Raw genomic sequence first — 22,099 nt, forward strand, 5'->3', positions numbered from 1 at the left:
GACTGGCTGCAAGAGCTTCCTGCACTCAATTGGAAGCAGCAGAAGCCGTGTTGGACATTTGGCTTCCAAAAAACGTTAGCAAACCGGAACACTTACTTCTGGGTTTGTGGCATTCAGGAGCCAAAATGTTTGAGTCACAAGGTGTTCAAGAACCAAGGTACGACTCTATGTCTCTGTGTGTATATACACTCCTTAGTTTCACAGTAAATGCTGATGCTACACAAAGCCTAATTGTTTGGACTCACTAGGTGGTGCTACAAATAATATCTTTTCCAATAGCCTGTTTCTCTGTGTGTAAGCATCTTAGTTGGCCCTACACAGGGCCTAATTGTTTGGGACCACCGGGGAATGCTGCAGGTAGTCCATTATCCAGTAGCCTTTTTAAATGTATTGGAGGTTTTCCAGAGCAATCATAAATTTGAGCATGGGAGGAAATGTCATGTCCTGCATAGATGAACAGCCCTATAAAGAAAATAGTTGGGGATATTATCCTCATTTTAAGAGAAATTGAATTTTATTCTCAGCAGAAAACCATTGTTTATCCATGGATAAAACGCTAGAACATACAGACAGACAGAACCAAATAGATCCATAACATATATCCAACACAAAATTGGAGAAACTACAGTCATGGTGAAGGTTTGTTTTTTGCGCAATTGTATTTCCAGATGAGAAAAGGCTTAACCCGTTGAAGTGTTTGCCCAGAAAATAAGACAGACGCAGGAAAAGTGCATTAAAAGGGAAGGGGAAACAGCAGGTCTTTAGGACCCTGAGGGTTCCTATTACCTGCTGTTCAGACAACTTACCAGCCAGAGTTCTGACTTCACTCATTGGCTAAAAGAACTGGCAGGTGGGATCAGCCAGTCTTGCTCATTTTACAGAAATTGCTTAGAATGGTACCTGTATATTTTACTGCATAGCTTGCTTTAGAGCAGAGCTTAAGACTTTGTTTTTAAAAACAATGAAAGCTCAGAGTCTTGCGACTGTGGGGCCCAGGCTGGTGACCTCAGATGTGGAGCATATAATCCATTGCAGTAATCTATTGCAACTAAAGCATATGCTTCCTTAGCTAGATAATATTTCCCCAGGAAGAGTCACAGCTGGTGCACCAGACTAAACTGAGCAGAGGCACATTTGGCCACTGCTGCCACCTGGCTCTTCAGACATAAAGCTGCACCCAGGAGCAGTCCTAAACTGCAAACCTGATTCTTCAAGGGAAGTCACCCCCATCCAAAACAGGTTGAATCCTTCTTCTGTCGCCTGATTTAGGAGCACAACTGTCCCGTCTTGATTGAGGCCTCCTTAGTCCAGCTCCAGAACTCTACATCAGTGATAGTTCATAGATTCATCATTATTTTGTGGGTTTTCTTTGGGCGTTTTTTGTATTCCAGCTGTTGAACTGCCCATGATAGATGCTGTGTAACTGCTTTTGGAAACCTCAGAGGAAGGCCACCTAGGTATGTGGTTTCAGGTAGTATGATGGAAATGCCTTGGCTTGCCTCCTTTTCTTCATGAGAAGGAGGGACCACATAACATATATCTTGCTTATGGGAGTTCTGAGGTTCAATCCCCTTGTAGAAAGAGAGGATGTTGGGTAAGGAGGACTGGCAAAGACCCCTCTGCCTGAAACAGTGAAGAACCACCACCACCTGGCATAGTCTGTTTGCACCAGATGGCCCACTAGTCTAGCCCAAGACTTTATCTGCTATGCACCTTTAAGAGCTGAATGACAGGCAGAAATTCAACACACTCCCATAACTCCCTAGCTCTGTGTTTGGAAAAGCTCAACATGCTGAAATTATGCCTGTCATGCATCTGTTAAAAACATCATCTTGGCCAGGTTTTGGGGAGGTGACAACTGAATCTAGCTAGGATAAACATGGTAACCTGCCAGAAGGCTGGGAGCTGGGCAGTCTAGCCTACCAGGATTTACCAACTCTGTGGCTCTTCTCATTTTTTGCCCTTGCCTTCCTCCTTGTTCCTTGTGCCTCTCAGAAGGGGAAGCCGAAGCCGAATGGCTCCAAGACGCGGGGCTTTCAGATCTAATTGGGGACCACGCCGCAGAGAATGGCAACAGTGTCCTGCTTTCCACGTTGACCAAGACTCAGGCGGCGGCTGTGCAGCGACGGCTTGACACTTACACCCGCTCTCGGAGAAAGAAGAACAAGCAGCCTGTCCGTGATGTCCGAGACATCTTTGGAGTGGTTGGCTCTGCGGTGTGTTTACTTCACATGGTTTGCTCTGCGATAGGCCCCCAACCCCACTTTTCCAGCTCTTGTTCCTCCATCAATAGAATGGAGTTGAAATACAATCATGGAACTACTGTACCGTCACAGAGGTATCCTGATTCAACCTAATAAGGGCTGAACTCTACTGCACAAATATTCTTGATGTGGGCTTACAGTTCTCCTCTCTTACTTTCCTTTTTGCTTTTCTATTATACTATCACACCTGAACTGAAAGTGTTTTTAAAAAACAACAACAGACAAGTGTGCCCTTAACTCGCAGCCCCACCCAGTGGGTTGTCAGCTGATGGAGCAACCCAGTTTTAAAACAACTATAGAGCTTACAGTCCTAATAATAAGCAAATTTAATAGTGCCCTGGGGGAGAAATGGACTTAAACTCCATGGTAGATTTGTTTTTTTGTGTGTGAAAAATTTGTTGAAAAAGCAACTCCTGGGCTCTATACTGCAACCATGAGCTGCCAGTTACAGGACATCAAGACGTGTCTGAATTTCTGCAATCTCTGTTGGTTAAATACCAAGAATTGTCTCCTTTGCCCCTAGCAGCTTTGATTTAATTTTAGAACTTTTGAACCCCACCTTGAGTAATCTATTTTTGGTTGACAAAACAACCTGGTGGCTGAGTGCCACACACCCAGATTGTTCAGTGACTCTCTAAAAATTTGGAGCATTTCAGCATCACATAGCGTGCCTTCTGTGCACTGACCCATAGCTACTATGCTCCTGGGACGTCTGCAGGTCTTGTTGAAGGAAAAAGAGAACAGTGAAACTTCTCTGACTCAGGTTGTCTCACTTGATTTGCATTAGCACTGATCCGCTTTTTGCGCTTTGATCTATGGCTGTTATGACATCAGTGTTCAATTTGAAATAGAGCTTAGCAAATTCCCAGGTGAAGCACTGAAGCAAATGCTTTCAGGTGCGATGGGTTCCCGGTCCCTCTCTTTGAAACTATACCTTGATGCTGCTGTACCATAAGATCTAGTGTACCTCCCTTAGACAATATTAACCACTGTGTGGCAACAATAACAATAACAATAACAATAACAATTTATTTATACCCTGCCCATCTGGCTGAGTCCCCCCAGCCACTCTGGGCGGCTCCCAATCAAATGTTAAAAACAATACAATCATAATAATGAATAGTTGGAAGCAGTTTTGAATTTGGGAAAAAGAACTGGCTGAAATTATTCCATATTGACAGGAATCCTGCCTAAGTATGGAGGTTGGATCTAGCTGTTCATAACCATTAGGCATTGGAAATATAGATATCCCGTATGTGGATATGCTCAAGAAAGGGGATTCATTCTTCATTTGCTGCAGTTGCCTATTCATTTTGAGTTTTACTCAAAAAGCTGGTAGAAGTTCTGCATTAAAAATCTGTACTTAATACCTACCAACGATAGCATATTCTTGGTGGGATTATGCCACTGAGCAGCAGTGAGAGTTTGGAGCATGTCAAGATTCTAACACTTATTCTGGACAACGAGTTCCTTTTTAATATTCCCAGCTTCCTCTTCTCTGTGACCAGTGAGACATCCTTCTTTATTTGGGGAGGAAGGGCTGTAGCTGTGTTGGTAGAGGAAGTGTTTTGAGTGCAGAAGCTCTCAGGTTCAATCTCTGGGGTCTCCAAATCGTACAAGCTACCGATTCAGTTTAGACAGCACTGATCTGGGTGGACTGGTTTTGTCAGACTTATCATAAGGCAAACTTCCTACATTTCTGTTTTGCTTCCCTGTGTCTAAGGCCTGGTATTCTGTTAATAGATTTCATGGAACGTGGCTTCATTTATGTTCTTTGTCCTGCATGTAGGAGACTGAGCCAGAGACAAATCTGGAAATGGACAGATCACACCGCAAGTCTGCATCGTCAAATAACATCCAGAAAAGTAAGACAGTAGCTGTATTGTCATGGGTAGAGAGAAGGGAATAGATCATTTAAAAGTTTTAAATCTAGCATTCCAGCATGAGACTAAAAACTGTACAGCTCTTCCTTCCTTAAATATACAGTGAGTATGTAAAGGAACTTGTAATTATATTTTTTTAAAAAACAACTACGGTCCCATACATGCAGGGAATAATGTCCCATTGAACTGAATGGGGTTTAATTTTGAGTAGGCATATACAGGAACAGCAGTAGGTAGGCTTAATGTTATACAGCATTTTGCAAGGCAAGTTTAGTTAATTCTTGATTTCCCATTGTCACAGAGCGCAATGATTCATTCATTCAATGTACTTAGGATAGGTGAAGCTCCATGTGAATCTTTGATAGATTATAGAAATAGGAGTGTGGGATATGGAATTTTAATGGAATTTAATGGAAATTTTGTGGGAATTGTGATGTCAGTTTGCAAGTAAAAGTGACCCAACACAGGTTAAAAAGTGAAACTCATCAAGCTGCCTGGATTGATCAGACCAGACCTAAAACACGGGAATAGCCTGCATTGTAACATCATTTCTAAAGCAGCTAGATTTGCAAATCAGAAGACCTTATTGTAGCTTTGTCACTTACAGAAAATTGCCTATTTGGGTAAAAAGATTTGATTTTTACTAGCAATGGATTAGTTGTATTTCAGGATATAAACTCAGGTGATTTTTAACTTTTCAGGTGCCTTGCGTGCTCAGCTTTATATCTTAGCATAAGCCTGCCTTCCGCAATATGACACATTCCAGATGTTTTTGAACTACAACTCCTGTCAGTCCCATCAAGCATGGCTGTGCTGATGGGGGTTGTAGTCCAAAACATCTGAAATTCTCCAGGTTTGAGTAGGCTGGTATAAGCTCCTCAAATGGTGGAGTCTCCTTCTTTGGAGGTCTTTAAGCAGAGGCTTGACAACCATATGTCAGGTGTTTCCTGCTTGGCAGGGGGTTGGACTCGATGGCCCTTGTGGTCTCTTCCAACTCTATGATTCTATGATTCTATGAAATGGGCCAGAATGTGGTCAGTGCTTAGTCTAAATGTGAAGGCGGCCATGCAATTCAGGTGTCTGTTATAATTATGCATTTAAGTTCAGGTCCATCTTGTGTTGCAAATCTTGAATGCACCTTTGCATCCCACCCACCTTAGCAGATCCAGCAGAAACCCAGGACTTCCCATCGCCACTGAGAGGCTCTGCAAGAGAGGAGCTATTCAGCACGGAAATTGCTTATTCTGAGCAGGCAGCCATCCTGCTCAAAGGATCTTTCCCAAGGGAATCCAGGAGGATAAAGGATGAGAGTTGTTTACCTGTAAGTGCAAGACTTTGCTATATCCTAGCAGATTCCTGTGGCTGTGATTTGACAGTAATGATAATAATCACCAATAATAGCGACATAATAATTTGCATTGACTCTGATATGTCACTCCAATCTCCATCCCCCTGTCCTTCTTGCTTTAGAAATTTAAGATTCCCAAGGGGAGGCTGGGAGTGACCAGGATTGGAGACTTATCTCTGCAGGATATGAAAAAGATTCCCACTCTGGCACTCATTGAGCTAACTGCTCTCTGCGACGTCGTTGGCTTGGAGCTGAAGAGAAACAAAGCAGTAAAGCGGAAGGCTGCAGGTACCTGTTTTCCTGGAGCTTATTAGCATGAATTTGACATCTTGTGGTTCTTGTCACTGACTAAAATAAGGGAAGGAAAACTATTGGTAGTTCTCAGCTATCTGAGTAAAAGGGCTTATCTGCAAGTGGTCTCCTTTTGGTAGAGCTTGCATATGTTTTATTCAGCAGATTTGGTGTATGTACAGCAAGGATGTGGGTCTTGCAGGTATTGTCGAACTCCTGTTGCCCTCATCCCTGACCATTGGCCATGCTAGCTGGGCAGGTGAAGTCCAGTAATGCCTAGAGCACCACCATGGCTTCTCCATGCCTGATCTGAGACATGTGTGCCTTGAACTGGATCGGCATGGGTTCCCCTGCTATCCCTGTAAGAAAAAGGGAGAGAGATTAGTGTGGACTAGCATTGGCTATGCACAATGTACACTCTGGCCAACTCTACACGGATGCTTAGTATTATAAGTGGGTCATTGGGGTATTGCAGATGGGTCATTAGCAACAGCATTTTGTTTTCTTGTGATAAACAAAACCCCCCACCAAAATCTTGCTGAATTTTCCTTGATAAGGGCAAACCTGATGGGGTAGGGGATATAGGCTAGTATTTTGATTATAACAGTATTGTGTGAATGTGGCAGGTATCGTGATAATTTGCCCTACGTGATGTCACTTCCTGGATTTCTGTGGCTGGCTGTGTGCCCTTACTTATTAATTGAGGAAACAGAAATATTTATTTATTTATAGATGAAGTATTTTTTTTAATGCTTATAACACAGTGTCTTCCATTGCAGAGCGCAAGCTTTTTGGGGTTTCACTTGGCACTTTGTTAGAAAATGACGAAAAGCTCTTCCCAAATACCAGGGTTCCATTGATTCTGCAAGCAGTAAGTTTATTTCGCAACTTCATTTGTTTTTCTCCTGGTTTTTTTCTTCCATAAAAAAAATAATCATTGTCTATTCTTTGCTTTGAGTTTCATTGACAGCTCCTTGTTGCCTTTTGGTGATGACGTTTTGCTGTCTTGTTTTATAGTTGCTGTCATGTTTAGAAAAGAAAGGTCTGGACACGGAAGGAATCCTAAGAGTTTCAGGATCACAGAGCCGCATTAAGGTAGAATTCAGTGGTCAAATTAATATCCTATGAAATGTCCTTTAGTTCCTTGGAAACTTAGGTGTTCCTCATGAGAAGGTCACACTTCCCGCATAGATTTTGATCTACAGCAGGGGTCAGCAAACTTTTTCAGCAGGGGGCCGGTCCACTGTCCCTCAGACCTTGTGGGGGGCTGGACTATATTTTGGAGGAAAAAAATGAACGAATTCCTATGCCCCACAAATAACCCATAGATGCATTTTAAGTAAAAGGATACATTCTACTCATGTAAAAACACGCTGATTCCTGGACCATTTGTGAGCCGGATTTAGAAGAGGATTGGGCCAGATCCAGCCCCCGGGCCTTAGTTTGCCTACCCATGATCTACAGCTACAGTATCTACATTCCCCTGTGATATACAGACGAAGGAGAGTCCTGGGTATGATCCAGACTAAGGTGGATAAAAAAAGGATATCATGGCCTACCTCTGGATTACTAATTTATTTTGGACAACCTAACACCTTCTGGTTGCTGAGATTCTTGAAAAAAAACAACAACCTTGGACTAGCAAGGTGATTGTGCCTGCACTTAAAGGGCAGGGACCTACAGCTTAACCACCTCATCCTCACAGCTGGAAGGCACCTCAACCGACATGTTTCTGGGTAATCATGGGGAAAGGTTGATGGTGGATAGAGGTCTGATGCAGTTAGGTCTTCATGCCCCCAAACAAGCATTGCAGTGGCTGTTCTTTTCATGTGCAAGTGTGCATAATGGGAATCACTTGACACATATGAGTTCTGAGATCCTGAGGGTGCCCTTTATCCCTTCGTAAATGTAAAGTGGACTGGCAGACCCCAGAAGAAGTAGGTCACATAGGTCAACCCACCGCTGCTTTCAAGCGCACACTCAGTCCATGTGAGGTTAGTCAACGGAGAAAACCCCACAGTGCCTGAGCAAAGTGTGGTGTTGAAAGTCATGCTCTGGAAACTTCTGTAATATGCAGGAGTCTTAAGAGATTCCTCATCTGACAGGTTGGTGTGGAAAATGTTCCTTGGGGGTAGATATTTGAAAACTACCCACATGGTGTTGTGCGTTAATGGATGCAAAAGGTTCGGTGTGTCTTCCTGTGCTTGCCGTCGCTTGTGGAAGTTTCACTGTGAATAACTTCTTTAAAAATGTGATAGCCTGTGTTTCCGGTCAGACCAGAACGTCTGCAAACAGAAGTAGTCCTCCTTTTGCTGAACTCCAAGCCATAGAGTAACCTTCCCATAAGCCTGCTGGAGTTTTGAACTACAGCTCCCGTCAGCCCCCCCCCCCCCCCCCCGCATGGCCAATAGAATCCTAGGTGATTTTCCTCATGGAAACGTTTCCCTTGCTGGGACATCTCAGTCTTCCCAGTTCTTTAAAATGCAGTACTTTGTCTCTAGGGAAAGAAATCCCACTTCTTCCCTTAGCCTGCACCCCAAACTCTGGTTTATTATTAATATTCATAGCTGCTTTTTATTGCTATTCTGTTGAGACATTGCAGTCATTTCTCCCCACCCCTTCCCATGCTTACTTTTTCCAAATCTTTCTACCTTCAGTATGTGACTTTCCCCTCTTTCCCCTTTCCCCCCAGAGCCTGGAACAAAAGCTAGAAAGTGAGTTCTATACTGGTTTCTTCCAGTGGGATGAGGTCCATCAGAATGATGTCTCTGGCTTGCTGAAGAGGTTCATCCGGGAACTGCCCACCCCTCTGCTGACGGCAGAATACTTACCTGCCTTTGCAGCTGTGCAAAGTGAGTGAGGCCTTGGCCAAAGATATCAGGCCCTGCCACTTTAAGCACTGATTTCTGTCTTCTTCCTTGTTGAGTATATTAGGTGGCCGTTGTATAGCAGATACGTTGTTGGACGTCAGATAACCAGGGTCAATTTCTTGCTCAGCCATAAAGCTCTCACTCAAGAAACCTTGGGCAAAGTCATGCTCTGTACAGCTAAGCCTAAATTTTCCAGAGATTCTTGGGGGGAGAGTGTGATACAAGTGTCACCGACAGATGGTTGTGAGCCAGGGATGGGGAACCTGTTGCCCTCAAGATGTTGCCAGATGGTCAATTCCCATCACCCCAAGGATGACTGTAGTTGTAGCCCAACAGCAACAGGTTCTCCTTCCACACAGTAAGGGGTGGGTATTTTCAGGTGATTGAATAGGAACAACGGCAGGTATGCCATCCTCTTAAAAGTGTCCGTGTGTATTAAATGTTGGAATAATCTGACATTTCTAAGGCCATGGGAGTTGTCTTCATCTCATGCTAAGCCATGCACGCTACTTAAGAAACTGCCTAGGTATTACATGCTGGTTACTGCGTATGAGAGGCAGTGAGTGAGTATGAAATAGTGTGGCCCTGATATGTAAAATAGTCTTCTACTGGTATAGTCAAACCTCGGTTCCCAAACGCCTCCATTTTGGAACGTTCCGGCTCCCGAATGCCGAAAACCTGGAAGTAAGTGTTCCGGTTTTCAAACGTTTTTCGGAACCGGAACGTCCGACGCAGCTTCCGCTTGAGTACAGGAAGCTCTTGCAACCAATCAGAAGCCGCTCCTCAGTTGTCAAATGTTTCAGAAGTCGAACAGTCTTCTGGAATGGATTATGTTCGACAACCGGGGTTTGACTGTATATAAAATGCAGTTTATAGAGGCTTCTAGGCCAATATTTTCTTCTTCCCAGTAATTTTGGATGTCAATTGTTCCTTCCATTACAGATATCCCAGATCTGAAACAGAGGCTGCAGGCTCTCAATCTGCTTATACTGATTTTGCCAGAACCCAACCGAAACACCCTGAAGGTAATATCGCCACCTCCTGGGGATCATAGTGCCCTGACTGTAGAGTGCAAAATGATATACAAACTCACCCTTTTAGAACTGTGGCATTGCTGTACAGACAACATTCTTACATCACAATGTTGCAAATACGTTGTCTGCAAGCACTCTCTCATATTCCTCATCTCAGAACCCAGGGACAATTTGACTTCTCTCCCCGCTACCTACAGCTGATGTTTGATAACGGAAAATAATTTTCCTCTCCTTTATCAGGCTTTGCTGGAGTTTCTGAGGCTGGTGGTTACCAGGGAGCAGAAAAACAAGATGAATCTTTGGAATGTTTCCACAGTCATTGCTCCAAATCTCTTCATGCACAAGGGGCTGCCGAACAAGATCCCGGAAGGGAAGGAGAAACAGCTGGCTGAGGGTGCGGCAGACGTGGTGCGGATGATGATCCATTATCAGGATTTACTCTGGACTGTAAGTTGGGGCCATATTTTCTGAGTCATCCTTGAATTGCCATTGATAAAACTCTATATTGATTTTTAAAATACAGTCATACCTCCGGTTGAATGCCCTTCAGGTTGAGCATTTTCGGGTTGCGCTCCGCTGCAACCCAGAAGTAACGGAGCACTTTACTTCTGGGTTTCGCTGCTTGCACATGTGCAGATGCTCAAAATGACGTCATGCACGGAAGTGGCAAAATGCAACACGCACAGACGCGCCGTCACGTCTTACATTCCATTCAGGATGTAAACGGGGCTCCGGAACGGATCCCATTTGCATCCCAAGGTACCACTGTAACTTTTTTGATATTTAAAATGGCAGCCGCATACAACAAAAGAGCCTCTTGGGTGAGGCCAGTGGCCCATCTCGTCCAGCTATCCTGATCTCACAGTAGCCAACCAGATGCCTATGGGAAGCCCAGAAACAGGACCTGATTGTAACTAGAGCTGGGAAAATTGTCTGAAACTGTAACAGATCATGATACTGGTTTTTGAGCTGGCAGTACATTGCAGTGGCTGGAGAGCCATGATATATTCCCAGCTCAAATTGCCTGCAGACAAATTGACATTCCTCCCCCTCCTGCAGCTGATTTTTGACAAAGGAAATAATTTTCTTCACTCTTGGCCTCCGTCTTTCTGTCTGCCTGCGCCTTTGAGGAAGCCCCCCACCCCACTCCCTGGCTCATGGGAGTTGGAGAGGTATGGGGACTTGGGCTGGGTGATGTATCTCGGCTTCCTCCCCTAAGATGGGGAGAAAGAAGCAAACAAGGTACATTCCAGACATCGTGATATATCAGAATATCATGGAATTTAGCTGCTGATATATCACAGTGTTGAAAACAAGGTATCACCCAGCTCTAATTGTAACAGGGCTCTTTGTGATGCCAAGCAGCTGTTATTCAGAGCTGTAGGTACAGAGTTTTGGAATAAAAGATCCTAAAAAGAAGGTCAGACCTGCTGTGCCAGAAAGGTTTCCCTCCCATCCACCCCTCTCTACATACCTCCTGTTTCTCCTCTCTTCCGGAGATACTTTCAGAATGACAAAAGCCTCACACCTCTTTCTTTTTTTTGCATTCCCTTTTAGGTTGCATCTTTCTTGGTAGCTCAAGTGAGAAAACTGAACGAGAGCAGCAGCAGGAGGTACCAGTTCTGTGACAGGAGGATCAAGAACCTGTTAAGGAAGATTAATCTGGACAAGGAGAAGACTGAGAAAAACCATGGCGAAGTGAGTGAAATCCTCATTGCCCACTGCATTGTCAATGCATGGTCGATGCGTTAAGAGCATCCTTCACCAGGCTGGTGTCCTCTAGGTATTTGGGCCTACAATTCCATAAGAACTTAAGAAGAGCCTGCTGGATCTGGCCCATGAAGTCCAGCATCCTGTTCTCTTGGTGGCCTCTTTGATCCCTGTAGGGGCTCAAACAAGACCCAGTCATAAGAGCACTCTCTCCCCTGCGGTTTCCAGAAACACATATCCAGAAGTATTGCTGCCCGCACAGCCATGCTGGCTGGAGCTGATGGGAGCTGGGAGTTGTAGTCCAAAATATCTGGAGGATTCCAGGTTGCTGAAGGCTGCATTAGAAGGTGGAACTGTGGCCAGCCAGGCCCACTTGCAATTGTCTTTTGGCACATGCAGACTGTAGGATAAGTCTTCCCATGTTGACTCAGAGTTAGATTGGATTTGCAAGCGTGAGTGATTTAGCAGAATAAGTTGGAAGAGATACAGACAGAACTTTCAAGGAATTAGTGGGCCACTATCATGTTTGGCTGTTGGTTCTCAGAGAGGCAACAGCAGCAGTTGTAGGATAGGTTCAGCATCAGAGCAGGGGATCCTGTAGTTTGATGCCTCTTAGATCTGTACTTAAAACAAAAGAACTCTTCTAGTCTGAGGGCACTTCTAGGTTTTGTAGGTGGGAGCCAACCATGTTCTTACAGATTCACGTTGTGCAATTAAAAAGGGACTGGCATTCTGGTATGACATAGTGCCTTAAGAAACCCAGAATTGCTTGAGACGACATTGTATAACCTCCCTGCCATCTAAATTGGAATGTATGCTCAGTGAACAGCCAACATATGTTTATAACCACCTTGCAAACCTTGTGCAAAAAAATCAGGATGAAGTCCAGTGAACAAGTTATCTGGAGGTGACCTGGGCCCATCTGATATTCCTTGTTTGCTTTTTTAAATCAAATGATTCTCCAGAAATCTGTTTTGTGTGGACCTTTTGGTTCTCAGAGGCAACCAAACTCTGAGATGCCTGGCATGCAGGTTTTTTTTTTTTTTTTAATTGCTGTATATGAGATTTGCTCAATGGAGAGAGAGAGAAATTATTTGCATGGTCAACTGGCTGATGGTGAAATTTTCTGCTTGAAACAAACACTTTCCCTTGCGTGAACACCAGGGGGCACTCATGCTTACTTTATTAACACTAGTCAAATGCTACTGCTTCTCACGCTGTGTGACTGAATCAAATTTAATTTTTATTGCTTTGCATCCATCCTGCCCTTTGCCTGCTTTTGGAGAAGTGCATACATAACCATTTTACTTGGAGGACAACAAGCATTTTCAAACAATGTTTGATTATGTCTTCATCTTTTGTGCACACGCTTTGGATTTTCTTACATCTAAGTTTCCTCCCGCCGCCCCCTTAATGCTGCCTCCTTCATCTTCCAGCCATCCAAAATAGTGAAAGTCCAGGCTTCCCCGTTCCTAAAGGATTCCCTGGAAGTTCGCTTAACCAGTGGAACCAAAGCTGCAGATGTCCTGAGGCAGTTCCAGAAGAACCTCTGTCAAAACGGCTGGAATATTGTCAACACAGTCAAACTTATCAAATGGTAAAAGCACCTCCTCTCCTTAGCTTAGAAGGAAATGTAGCTTGTCTTCTTTCTGTGTGATTACGCAGGAGGCTTTTTTTAAATGTCTGTTGAGACGAGAAGCATTTAATGAAGGGCACTTTCACTTAAATCAGTCTTTTTGTTTTTTACGAGTGGAATCCAATGTAGAGCTACACCAGTGGTCTGTCAGTGTAAGAATTTCTCTGTGTCAAAGGAAACGTTCTCTCCCTCTCAGATTTTACACTGAGGTTCAGCTCCGAGGGCCTTCTGGCAGTTCCCTCACTGAGAGAAGTGAGGTTTTGGGGAACCAGGCAGAGGGCCTTCTTGGTAGTGGCGCCGCCCTATGGAATGCCCTCCCATCAGATGTCAAGGAAATAAACTACTATCTGACTTTTAGAAGACATCTGAAGGCAGCTCTGTTTAGGGAAGTTTTTAATTTTTGATGTCATATTGTGTTCTAATTTGTTGGAAACCTCCCAGAGTGGCTGGGGTAACCCAGTCATATGGGTGTAGTGCTGGATTTACATGATAAGCTAGACAAGCTATAGCTTAGGGCCCCTCTCTCTTGGGCCCTCCCCCCCAAAAAAAAAATTAAAGGGAAAAAACCCTGGATGTACATTTCCAAAATATAAGATAAAAAACAAACAAATTTGATAAAATTTGCTATGTGCAAACGGCTTTAGATACCTGTTAGGTCCATAAATTTCCATATAGCATATATTCAACACAAAAAACAGCGACAATTTGTTGTTGACAAAGGACAGCTGGACATGTAAAGGGCCCCATTACCTTCAGTAGCTTAGGGCCTCATCAAACCTAAATCCGGCCCTGGATGGGCGGCATATAAATAATAAATCATTAATATAATTATCCCCACACACCCGCTAAATGTCTTTTAGGGTCCCCCTCCCCCAATGGTCTGGAGCAGATCTGGGGAGTGCATAGGATGCATTCATGCGGAGGAGCAGAAAGCACCATTGTTCATTGATGGGGCACAGTAGTTGATAGCTGAGAACTGTGTGTTCCATGCATAGTGTGCAAATGTTTCTGGATACAGGGGGAGACCATCCAGTGGTTGTGGTCTTTTTAAACCATTGCTGGCAACTCCTTAGGTCAGGTTTGGGTGCTGCTCTTGAGAGCCCCTAAATTCAGAGGAAAGTTTTTTTAGGGTTGGGGGTGAAACTGCTATTGAGAGGAGAAGCTAAAAGGGTTTATGTGAGTATGAAACACCAGTCCACAGCCCAGGCTTCCAACTAAATATTAAAATACAGTAAAATACAGGGCTGCCTTCAGATGTCTTCTAAAAGAATACATATATATTACTTAAAAGGTAAAGGACCCTTGACAGTTAAGTCCAGTCGTGAACTACTCTGGGGTTGCGGCGCTCATCCTGCATTACTGGCCGAGGGAGCAGACGTTTGTCCACAGACAGTTTTTCTGGGTCATGTGGCCAGCAAGACTAAGCCGCTTCTGGCGAAACCAGAGCGGTGCAAGGAAACGCTGTTTACCTTCCTGCCTGAGCGGTACCTATTTATCTACTTGCACTTTGACATGCTTTCGAACTGCTAGGTTGGCAGGAGCAGCGACCGAGCAATGGGAGCTCACCCCGTTGTGGGGATTCGAACTGCCGGCCTTCCGATCAGCAAGCCCTAGGCTCAGTGGTTTAGATCACAGCGCCACCCGCGTCCATATTACTTAAAACGATCCATTACATTTAATGTGCATGTTTTTTTAAAGGCAACCTTAAAGGATATTTTCCAATCCACTATACCGTTTTAACATGAGCTGGCCATCCTCAGGTCCAGAACAGCTTTCCCCAACCTAATGCTTTCCATGGCTGATAGTCAGGGATGATGGGAAATCTAGTTCTGAGCTACAGCTGGAAGGCGCACCATGTTGGAGAACTCTTATTTAGAGCAATTCCAATATATATATTTTAGCCTCTTTGTCTTGGAAATGGTTATAATTAGTGTGTGTTTTTTAATTTTGCAGTAATGGTTCGGTAGATACGATGAACCTGCTCTTCTATGAAGTCGGCGGGAACATAAGTATGTAAATTTGAACTGTTGTCATTTTATTTTTCATGGTGGGGAATGTGAGTTAGTGGGTTAAGAGGTGGGCAGCTGAAGCAAACAGTTGTCCTAGGAATGAATCAAAATGGGGAACCACTAGGAATTAGCAGGCCTAAGCCTTGCTGGGCCACATAGGGTTGCTTAAAGGCATTTCCTTAATAACGCAAATAACCAAGTAAGCCGGTTTAAAAAATATGTTCAAAGTGGCTTCGAACAAAGAAAACGGAAATACATTTCAAACAAAGAGTACAGAAACAATTTCATAGTAACAATTTCCTAATAATGATAACAACAAAACAATAGCAGATATAGTAATGTACAAAAACCACATTTCAATGCTATAAATATAACATGACCTAAATGACAAGCAGTATCCAAAAGCAAAAATAAGAAGAGAGCTTCACCGTTTCACTTAGTCCTCCTGAAAATACTTCTCCCATGATGTGGTTAATGATTATGCCTCTATCTCTTTTTTAGCCTTGCTTAGGAACATAGGAAACTGCCTTATAACAAGTTGGCTCATAAGTTCCTGTAGCTCTCTACTGTCTTGCTTCTCCCATAGCCCACAGCCTTGGATTGAAGCAGAAATCAAGCATTGCTTCTTCTAGCAGTCTTCTTCCAGCCCAGCACTTACACACCTCTGGCTCTTGTCCTTCTCACCAACACCCAGGTGTAGAGGGTGGCAGCACACCCATTTGACTTCTGGCACAAAGCCACTTTCTTTGTTACCCTAGCAACCCATACTTAGAGTGGCCTTTAGCTCACTAAAAAGCTGGCCTGGCTATTCCAGCAATTGAATCCTTGGTGGATTCAGGAACAAGAAGAGACTCATGCTTATAGGCAACCCACCCACCCCACAACTCACAATACTTGTAATCCAGAAAGTGATAGGAGATAATATTTTCCAAAGTCCTGACACTGTTAGGGACTTTATTAAATAATCTGAAACTAAGTTACCCAAAGTTACCAGGCACAGGAGGAATAGTGGGATCTATATTTTTTTTGGGAATGGTTTCTTTAAAATAAATCTTTTCTCTCTATCCCAACAGGTGAACATTGCTTGGACCCAGACACATACCTCTTAGACCTGTACCATGTGAATCCTCATGCAGAATGGGTTATAAGACAAAACCCATCTTTCCCAAGGACACTCTAGGAAGACTGGCGAGAGGGAAATGACCTAGCTGGAAATTATGTTAAACAAATAGTCAAATGGGGCCGGGGTGGGGATGAATTTTTTATTCCTGGATTTTTATTTTTATTTTAATGGGAGGCTGTGAAAACTGTTCGCATGAACTTGTGGCTAATTGAAGGGTTACATTGGGGTAGCAGAGCTTCTATAGGATGTGAATGCCTGTAGTAAAGGACTTCTGGAAAGAAAGTTTTAAAAAGAGACAGTCTTGTCCTTGAAGAAATTGATGGAGATCATCTGGGTTTGATTCTTTTAATGCGCAAGCTTCAGGTTTTCACATTAGTGGAAAGACACCCCAGTGAACAAATGTGCTGTCATTTAAAGCCTGCACACTTTCTAAAGAAGTAAGGCTTCTCAGATAGAAGCTGGGGTTATCTACATTTTGCTTCTGAAGGTAACCAAATTGCCCGGAATGTAGAGGAGAAGTTCTGCCCTCAAAATGCTAATGTCCCAAGCACAGTGTTGGTGACATATTAACTATGCACAACTGTAGGTGTGTAATGTCTTCTGGGATGCAGCCTTGACATTGCAGTTCAGTGCACAAACGTGTATTTGTGTGTGCACACACAGTTCCACATACATGTTGTTATTTGATTAAAGCAAACCATCTCAGTATTACTGTTTAATTCAACCTTTTTAATATTCAGTTTGGATTTCACATCCCTGTCTGGTTGTAATATTTTTTTCCTTTAGAGAAACTCCCCAGCAGAGACTTGTCTTCCTATACTGGGCCCTAACAAGTCTTTTTGTTATGACCAAGACAATCCAGAAACACCTGAGCCATATAATGTTCTTAGTCTTCATGTCTTCATTGTTTCTTTGGTGTTGCATTTTTAAAATGTCGTGTTTGTAGGTATATTTACCAAAAGCCTGTTGAAATGGTCTAGTTTGTTCTAGAGAAAGCGATGATCTGTACTTAAAGATCCTCCTTTTCTTGTTTGCTCACATTTTTTAAAAGGCCAAAATATCCACCTAAATGTGTAGACGGTTTCTCAAATTTGGTAGTTTTGAATATCTGTATTTTGCACTTGTGACTTAAAAGAGGGCCTATTTATTTTGAAAATGTCAACTAATAGAGATGTTTAAATAGTTGTTTCATGTTACCCACTTCCAAACTAGTGGATGTGAGAAAGCTAAACCCTTTCTCAGCCCAAACACCAGAGCTGATGTTGTCAGAAGAGCAAAATATGAACACATATGCCGGAAGATTGCCTCATTTGGACATAAAAGGGTTTAGAAGGAGGCATTTTGTCAGCATAAGAAAGGAATTCATGCTTGAGGGTGGATGAGTAGGGCAGGGAGTCCACCTTTAATTCAAACGTGCATTGCACATCTGATCTCTGTAGAAAAGCAGCTTTGGAAGGAAGGAAGCAAGTATCTGAAACCCCATTTCTTCTTTTGCAGTGGGGAGGGGAGAAGCTGCTTACACTAGGAGGGAAACGGTTAATGCCCCTCCCTGCTGCTCAGCTGTCAATCATGCCCTCCTAAGGCTGCCTTTTGAAGAGAGGATCAAGGGCTGTTGCGTGTAACATCTGGTGAATGAGTTGCCATTCGGATAGGAAGAAAGCAAATTAACCGGTGAAGTTACTTTCCACTTGCCCTGTACTTTCCTTCCTTAGCCCCATTTATAGTCTCATCTGACTGCTTACCCTCCAGTGTAAATGGGTGGCATTGAGAGGTGATGCTGGGTAGTTCACGAATCCCTTGGGGCTTTATTGGAGGTCGGAATGAGAAATTGCATGAAGAGGTGTCTCCTGCTAAAAATGGCAACAGCATGTAAATCTCCCCTTCCTTCCCCCTGTGTAAGGTTGAGTCGAACCTAGCCCCATGTCTTGGTATCATTACTGCCAGTGTTTTCTTTCCCCAGCCTCACCGACAGTCAGTGCTGGGGACAAGAAAGTAGGGAATCATGGTGACATCACAACACAAAGCAAGTTTTATTTAACCATACAGATGGAGGTGGGGAATAGTTCACACGGAAGCTGTTTTCTTCTAAAGCTGTGTCATTTCGTTCTGACCAGAGTGCAGGAGTCATGTCTTGCTCAGCATAAACATTTCCAAACTTTGCATTTCTCATCCTTTGTAGACTTTTACCAGAGAAAGGATAGGTGCAGAAGTCCATTAGAATTTTCTGGAAAAGTACTAACAGGTGTAATGAGCAACACAGACTGGATGACTCAGATGTGCTTAGTAAAGTATCTACATGGCACAGCACAGCCTTAAAAGAATACAGAATTGTCTACAAAATCCCTTGAGTATTTTTTTTATAGGTATAGCACACTCTAAATCCACTGTTCAAAATCGTTTCATGCCAATGCATTGAAAGTAGTCAGTACAGAACAGTCTTCCCCAACCTGGTGCCCTCTGCATACTCCCACCCAGCTAGCATGGGGAATTTTCCAGGAGTGATAGGAGTTGTAGTCCAAAGCTTGGGGAAAGCTGGTATAGAACTTTAAGAGCATAGCAGGCTTGCCAAGCAGAGGGTATGCTTTGGTCCTGTATGATAAAGGGTGCAAGGTGGCAATTTTGGTAATTCCGAAAAGGTCAAGGTTGAAGAGAGGCCAATCTCTGCTTCCAAGTTTTCAAGTTTTGTACTTGGGGCCAATTTGAACGAATAGTTTGGGGGATGAAAGAAAATGACTCAAATTCGTCAAATGCTAACAGAGTAATGTGAAATGAGTATTGCAAAAAGCTATGTGTGCAGGAGCAAAACCTGAGAGAAACTAACATTTGAGGGGGAAAGATGGTGTAGGCCCAAATCTGTCCATAATATTGACGGTCTGTCATCACTTTCACTGTCTTTTTGTGTCTCTAGAAATTTTATTGATGGCAATTAAAGTGGCAAGGCATAAAATGGTAAAGCTCACTTGTGTGTGTGCGTGTGTGTATTTTTTAAAAAAACGATGGTTTATATTATTTTTAATGCTGTATTTAATCAATAAAGAACTAGATACGTTTCCAAAATGTCTTCTGTTTTGTAATTTATTTTGTCAGTTGCTGGATTTGATTTGTTGATGAGAGAGGTTCTGTGAACTAAAAACAACAACAACGGGGAAAGAAATGGTTTTGTACTAGACTAAGAAGAAATGTAAACAGTATGAAAACACACTTCAATAGCTAAGGAGGAGAGTAAGCAAAGACCCAGAAAGAGATACAACATGGGATCGAGACATGGTTTTCAAATACTTTGTTGGTCTCTCAACCAGTGGCCTTAGAAGTACAGTCCAGAAAACATCCAGTTTTGTTCTAACATGAAAAGGGGTTTTGGCTCTCGATTCAACTTCCAGATTGACAAATCACCAATAAGCAGTGGTGGTGCAGAACCATCATCTAAGTGTCACTGCTGTTTACCTGGTTGCAAGTAGTTGAAGCCAAGCAGTTTCACCAGAGGAATTGTTGGATTGGCCAGTCTCTTAACCTTTTGCCCAGCCTGGACCAGATAAGAAACAACAATGCTGGAGTTGGGAGGGAGATTCTGTTCCACCACATGCACACAGCCATTGTGCCATTGTCAATAAGAATAAGCAAAGCCATGACTCCAGAGCAATTTTTTAAAATGAATCAGATTAGCAGTGACCATGAAATACTGTGATTTCAAACAGATGACATTCTGTAATAAATAACATCCCCCAGACCCCAAAGAACAATGTATTCCCTTGCCGCTGAGAAATTTTGTACCAAGCAAGCCTTCCTGGATAGTGACATTCACGTGTCAGGGATGGGGAACATCTGACTTGGGGCTGAAAGCAATCCTCAATCTCTCTCCCTCTGGACCTTGGTACTTTGCCCAGTCTATGCCCTCTTGCCCAGGGGCACATCCTTGAACCATGAGAATGCCTCTTGCTTGCCTAGATAGATGTCTCTCTCTCTGTGTGTGCACAGCATATGAGCACTGCATAGTTGCATAAAGGAAACAATCCCATCCACTGCCCCATTTGCTATTGACACATGGACCCCAGAAGGTTGCCTTTGGGCTGAAAAAGGTCCTCCACCATTGACCCACTGGATGCCACAGCCAACAAAGCTCTCTAATTACTGCCTGACTATGCAGAAGGTGGGAAGACTCTAAGAAGGGCAGCAGAGGATGATCATATCGGGGAAGAGATGGTCTTTAAGACACTTGCAGCCAAAGCCATCTTCACGTCATTTCCGGCCCTTTCCTATTTGTGCTCATAGAGTGGGACCCTGACTGGGGGCATGCAAGTGGATGAGAGTAGAAGCCCCAACATAATTTGATGGCGTGGTGGGCAGGCTTTGCATGTGGGTCCCAGAGCACCTGAACCGACACCTTTGGAGTTGTTGGTGAGGTGGTAGGGAATGGAGGCTGAAATAGCTGTGCAAGACTTAGGGGAGCTGTGGCAAATTGGTTTCTGTCAGGTGCAGGTCTGAGAATACTGTAATTAACTTAAGTGCATATCCCCTACTGCCTTCCATTACAGCTTTTTATGCATGGATGTAAATTGTGGTGGCAGTTCTCATCTGTGCTGATGACACTGGGAAGCTGTTCTCTGGACACAAGAGGCTGCCAAAAGGGGAATAATTGGGTCTTATTTATAACAAACCAACAGAGCTGGTTGATGAGCTGGATTCCCGTTTACAAGAGACAATTAAGGATATTGCATTGTTTTTCTTTTCTCCCCCCTCTTCAAAAAAAGGGAGCAAAGTCGCAGGGGTTCTCTAATAGCCCTTCTGACTCTGCTTCATGTCCTTAGAGCACATTTGTTGTGTGTTGCATTTATTATGATCCACTTGTTATTATCCCCTAATTATTTTGCTTGGGGGAGGTCTTACTCAACAGCGAAATTTGTGACTTGATGATCACTCAGCTGCCTGCATTTAAGGTAAAATTACTGCAATTAACGATCTGATCAATCCCGGTAGCTGTTTGACTTGCTCGGGACAGAATAAAGGGGCGACAAAAACGAGAGCAGCTTTAGCGGTATCAAGGCGGGGAAGGAGGGCTGCAAATTATAGGAGTAGCAAAAGTGGATTGCATCTTAAGCTTCTCAGTAACAACCCAGAATGGAAATCTCTGCAACTCTTTCTTCTTCGGCTATTCTGTCTGCAGCCAGAGCACATTGCATCCATTCTCAGAAACTGGTACAGAAAGGGATAATCAGGGAAAAGAACAAATTCACTGAAGTTGTCCGAAAGCAGATTTTGTAATGTTTCCATGGGTTAGTGAACTGTTTTACAAGCCAGATCAGGCCAAGAATGTGTTCCCACTGTATATTTAAAACACATTTTCCCTTTCTCAAATCCTGGGAACTGTAGAGGTAAATAACAGTTCTCAGGATATTTTTGGGGGTCTGGGGGGATGTTATTTAAATGTATGGTGTGTATGCAGCCCAAGACATTTTGTTGCCAAAACCCCCCAAAACACCCTGGGGCTTTTTTGTGCAGGTAAGGAGACAAGGTCCTGGATATATTCAAGTTTAAATAGCAAATTCTTTTACTATTTTTGAAATATTTATTATAGTTCATAATCATCATTGAGAGGGGAGTATTTCTGAGCAGTAATCATGTGTTGTTTGAAACATCCAGTAGAGAAGTGTGTCTTCATAAAATGCAGCCCCCTTTTATCTGATGCCCCTGGAAGATATCACAGCATGAAGGTAATGATAGTCCTCTCTTATTGTTGGCCCCTGTTATCTAACACCCACCAATCTCTCTGAAGATTGCATTTCCATTTAGATGTCATGAGTAACAGTTTCTGACAGGCCCTTCTTACTTCATACAGCAATAATATAAATTAAGGTTAAATGCATTCTGTATTAATGCTTTGTCTCCATGGAGGATCAGAATGCTCTGCACTCCTATCTAAAGAAAAAACAGCAA

At 43.3% G+C, this 22,099-nt stretch overlaps 1 protein-coding gene across 2 annotated transcripts in view; it reads left to right on the top strand.

Annotated features, from left to right (window-relative positions):
* ARHGAP40 (Rho GTPase activating protein 40) overlaps positions 1 to 19,225 on the top strand; it is a 37,553-nt gene extending 18,328 nt beyond the window's left edge. Inside the window, exons 3-15 of one of the 2 annotated variants that reach the window (XM_083746214.1) lie at positions 1,996 to 2,216; positions 4,054 to 4,129; positions 5,308 to 5,468; positions 5,618 to 5,783; positions 6,566 to 6,657; positions 6,804 to 6,881; positions 8,479 to 8,638; positions 9,599 to 9,681; positions 9,931 to 10,137; positions 11,248 to 11,388; positions 12,837 to 12,997; positions 14,990 to 15,045; positions 16,119 to 19,225. In XM_083746214.1, the coding sequence (XP_083602340.1) occupies positions 1,996 to 2,216; positions 4,054 to 4,129; positions 5,308 to 5,468; positions 5,618 to 5,783; positions 6,566 to 6,657; positions 6,804 to 6,881; positions 8,479 to 8,638; positions 9,599 to 9,681; positions 9,931 to 10,137; positions 11,248 to 11,388; positions 12,837 to 12,997; positions 14,990 to 15,045; positions 16,119 to 16,225 (1,709 nt within the window). In that variant the 3' untranslated portion in view covers positions 16,226 to 19,225. The remainder of the gene's footprint in view (positions 1 to 1,995; positions 2,217 to 4,053; positions 4,130 to 5,307; positions 5,469 to 5,617; positions 5,784 to 6,565; positions 6,658 to 6,803; positions 6,882 to 8,478; positions 8,639 to 9,598; positions 9,682 to 9,930; positions 10,138 to 11,247; positions 11,389 to 12,836; positions 12,998 to 14,989; positions 15,046 to 16,118) is intronic. The other variant, XM_083746215.1, reaches the window with a different exon arrangement.
* The last annotated feature ends 2,874 nt before the right edge of the window (positions 19,226 to 22,099 follow it).

Source organism: Podarcis gaigeae (genome assembly GCF_964106915.1).
Source record: "Podarcis gaigeae genome assembly, chromosome: 6".
Lineage (NCBI taxonomy): Eukaryota > Metazoa > Chordata > Lepidosauria > Squamata > Lacertidae > Podarcis > Podarcis gaigeae.